This window comes from Bison bison, unplaced genomic scaffold (assembly GCF_000754665.1).
Source record: "Bison bison bison isolate TAMUID 2011002044 unplaced genomic scaffold, Bison_UMD1.0 scf7180017864379, whole genome shotgun sequence".
NCBI classification, from domain to species: Eukaryota; Metazoa; Chordata; class Mammalia; order Artiodactyla; family Bovidae; genus Bison; species Bison bison.
The window spans coordinates 3158559-3162729 of NW_011494951.1; the positions used below are offsets into that span (position 1 = coordinate 3158559).

The 4171-nt window shown below is 61.3% G+C and overlaps 1 protein-coding gene across 1 annotated transcript in view; it reads right to left on the bottom strand.

The window, feature by feature from the left end:
• CHPF2 (chondroitin polymerizing factor 2) overlaps positions 1 to 4165 on the bottom strand; it is a 4724-nt gene extending 559 nt beyond the window's left edge. The window contains 5 exon segments of the mRNA XM_010857358.1: positions 1 to 470; positions 472 to 885; positions 1582 to 1764; positions 2462 to 3026; positions 3488 to 4165. Coding sequence (XP_010855660.1) covers positions 1 to 470; positions 472 to 885; positions 1582 to 1764; positions 2462 to 3026; positions 3488 to 3768 — 1913 coding nt within the window. The 5' untranslated portion in view covers positions 3769 to 4165.
• Positions 4166 to 4171: the final 6 nt, after the last annotated feature.

Here is a 4171-nt window from a genome sequence, read left to right on the forward strand (position 1 = left end):
GGTGCCAGGGCGGGGTTGAACTCCTGGAAGTGGACCGGGAAGAAGGCCTGCCAGCCGGAGATGGCGTTCATGCGGCAGCGGTTAAGGACCTCGGGCCCCGGCCTGGTCCACACAGTGGCGAGGAAGAAGAGCGTGTCCACGGGGTGCTTCTTGGAGACCACGTCCATGAGCCGCACCTGGGAAGGTGCCTCCGCTCGCACGGCGAGCCAGGCCAGCCTCGTCCCGGGGTATCGTCGTTCCAGCTCGGCCGCTGCCGCCTTCACCCCGACGAACGGGTCTGGGGCCCCTCGGCCCCCTTCCCGCGGCCCGTAGACCAGCAACAGGGTGAGTAAGGCGTGCTCTCGGGGTTCCAGGACCCCGGCCGCAAAGGCCTCCAGGAACGCGGGGGCCGCGGCAGCCTCAGCAGCCTGCAGCGGCAGCACCAGCTGCACGCGCGTGGCCTCGGTGACGTAGGGCATGGGCAGGATCTCCGACGCGGCTCAGCGGCCGCAGCAGGCTGACCCTGCGCGCCAGCGCCCGCCGGTGCCCCCGCTGCGTCACGGCCTCCAGCAGCAGGTCCAGCGTGTACTCCATGCCCCGTGCTGGGTCAAAGCGCCGGTAGCCGTTGAGCAGCCGCTGCTTCTGGAAGCGCAGGCGGGGCTGGTAGCGCCGGTTCAGCTGCTCCAGGGCCGTCTCCACAGCGTCGCCCACGTCTGCCCTGCTCGCCCCTTGCAGGGGGCACTTGGGGGCCCCGTCCACGCAGGAGAAGGTGTGCTGCTCTGTGAAGTAGTCCCAGCCCAGCACCTCAAAACGAGAGTGCGGCGTGAAGGGGGCCGGGAGCCCAAGGGGCCAGCTCAGCCCCGCCTCGCCCTCAGGGGTCAGCGCGGTCAGGTTCCGGATCTGAGCCTAGAGCAGGAGGGACGCCCCGTTAGTGCCTGGCGAGGGAGTCGGGACCCCAGCTCGCTCCAGCGTCCTGGGTTCTGAGGTCTGTCCTGACTCCATCAACACTCAGTGAGGCCAGGCGCTGAACGGCCTGTATTTGACAGCCTGTCTGTATGGGGCACACGGACCCACCATCCACACACAGCTGCTGTGGGGAGGAAGATGGGGTGGGCAGAGTGCCACTGTGGAGGGCAGGGGACCCTGACGTCTGGGGCTCCACGGACTTTCTCTTCCTCACTCACAGGACTCACGCTCTCTTCACAGAAGGAGACCTTTGTTTTCACCTGGATCCCACCTCGGACAACCCCCTGCCATCAACTAGAGCATTCTTCTACCTTCTGCCCTTCGGCGTTTTAAGGACAGTGCTAGAAGTCCAGGGACTGCGGGGTTTCGGCGAGGCATTACTGGAGAGGAGAGAAACCCTTCTGGTGCCAAGCCTGCTCCTCAGAGCTCTCCTGCAGATCCTCTCAGGTGAACCCACATCGTGCCAGGAGCTTTCAGCCAGAGCACCCCGAGCCCCTTCTCCCTGGGGTGCTTTTCAATGAGGTTTGATCGGTACAGTCAGCCTCCTTCTGCCTTGGCCCGCCTCCCCTCTTGCTCCTACGTGAGCCTGGACATCTGAAGGACCCTCTGACCTGCAACCCTGGGCCCCCGGCTCACCTGCAGCTGTTCTATTTCACTGTAGGCCCGCTCCAGCTCCAGAGCACTGAAGCGCTTGTGGAGCCGGTACATGAGGGTTCCCTCGGAGACAGGGTGCACCGCGAAGGCACTCAGGAAAGCTAAGCTGCTCTCCGTCTCGGGGTCCCTATTTTTGGCCAGTTCAAACGAGCGATACCGCTGCCCCTGGGGGACCATGAAACCAATCAGTGCCACACAGGGAGGAACTGCCTGGCCCAACCACCCTTGACCACCCTTGGCGCTCACACCTGTGACTGCCACTGCCGCCGAGGCGGCCAGAAGGGCATAGGAGCTCATTCTGGGGTCCCCTCAACCTTCACCTTACTCTCACCGGATTCTGGAAAAGAGAGCGCTTACTAGGCAGCTAGGATGACCTCGTCTCCCAAAGAATCCTGCTGTTTCTCAAAAGAATGAAAGCCGAGAGCCAGCAGAGACGGCCAGGACTCCGGTGGAGGAGGAGGGCCCCTCTGGGATTGTCCCCTCTTCTCCAACCAACAGGGAGGCTCCCGGGCCACCCTCCTCCTCCAGGAGAGCGGGCCCCTCAAGGGCACTCCCAGGTCACTGGAGACGGTACAGGTGTTGGGAGGAGGGCGAGGGGCCAGATGGGGGCAGACTGGTGAGGAAGGGACACTTTTCAGGCTTGCTCAGAAGGTCCCCGACAAGACGCCACTTTTGACGCTCCAGGGATCTAAGGCTGCCAGAGGTGGGCAAGGGAGAGTGAGAGGGGCGATTGGGGCTGAGGACGGCACAACGACCACCCCAGGAGCTGCGGGGAAAGAGCCAGCAGCCCCTCAGCCTCGAGACCAGCTGCTGGTCTCTGCTAATTTGTCGGGGATGAGGACTAACTTGAAAGTGCCTTCACCTGGTGTTGCGAGACACAGCCGATGCCCAGAGAGTCAATGAGGCAGCGGCCAAGCCACTCGTCAGGTCGGGCACTGAGAATGTCTCCACGGCAGCCATCCAGATGTGGCCGCAGCCGAAGCAGGAGGCTCCGTGACAACAGGTAGCCAAAGCCCCCGTGGCAGTACCGGGCCTGCTCGCCAGCGCCGATGAACTCCTCTGCCCGGCCCAGGTACAGGTCCTGGTTGATGCTGAGGTGGCCGGCCAGGGCCGCCAGGCGGGGGGCCTGCACGTACGTGTCGTCCTGCATGATGAAGAACCAGTCGTAGTCGGCCCCGAAGTGCGTGTGAAGATGGCGCAGGGTCTCAGACATGAGCCAGGCTGGCCGTTCGTCCCCATGAGATACCACCTGCATCCCTGCTGGGGTCCGGGCCCCTCGCTGCCCAGTGAAGTAGAGCAACCGGGGGAAGTGGTGGGCCACCGTACGGTTCACAGCCACAGCCAGAGTGGACAGCGTGGCCCGGGAGGTCAGGACAGCCACCAGCAACCGCTCGCGAGAGCCCAGCTCCGTCTGGATGTACCGAGTCCTGCGGGGAGACCAGTGTGCCAGGGTCAACTCCCTAATCTTTAGGAACCCAGCGTGTCCAGCGTATACCTTCCCCGGGGAATTAGTGAGTTGGGGATGAGACGAAAAGGGGGAGACCTCCTCATCAACACTAATGAGCTACTGGTGAGAGCATCTACTGAGTAGCTGACACTGGAACTGATCTCGGGGAGAGGTGGACCCAGGATGGATTAGATGGATTAGATGCAACTCCTGCCCTGCTGAAGAACATCCAACCACTAACTTAACACCAATGGGTGAGGCTTTCTCAGGCCTGAGGAGGAGGAAAAAAAACTGGAACCATGATGGTAAATAAGGCAGAGAACTGCTTCAGGGAGGCTAACGACGATTACCAGTGACCACAGATAGGATGTGGAGGCAAGGACTCGGAGCAACCCTGAAGTGGGGTGTGGGGATGATGCACACACGTGCACGTTAACTCACCTGAGCACCTTCTTGTAGGGCTTGTTGGGATCCCTGTAGTAGGGGACAATCCGAGGTTTGAAGTCTTCGTCGCTTTGGTCAAGCTGAGTTCTTGAGTCTAGACTCTGTGGCCCTCCGGCTTCCCCCACAGCCTCTACGCAGGGATCATCCCCCTCCCCCTGGATCCAGGACACCCTCAAGAGGCTCAGGCTGCACCCCAGAGACAGCCCTAGGATGAGGGGCAGTGCTGGTCGCAGCAGAGCCAACACTGAGCTCAGCCGCATGGCGGTGGGCCCTGCCATGTGTGTGCCCTGGAGGGCACAGCCTCAAGAGATCAATCAGTGACCAACAGACTCTTTCAACAAGGGAGCCTGGGGCCAGTGAGGTCAACAAGAGAACAAGGTTGTGTTTGCTTCTGGGCCCAGGATCCCCAAGAAACTCCTGCCTTGTCTTCTGCTGTCAAGGTGCTGGTTCTAACCCTCAGTCCAAATGGTAGTAAATGTTAGAATCAATTTCACCCACCAACAGTGGGGTCCTCTAGTCCAGAAGAGAAAGAAGCAAGACTCAGTCCTGCCAAACCCAACCCCCAAAGAAGGACTACATACATCTGGTAATACTATCTAAGCAGAGAGATGGCAGCAACTGATAAAGCTGGGGTTAGGGAAAAGCACATTGGCCATCAAAACACCAGCACCCGGCTAGAGG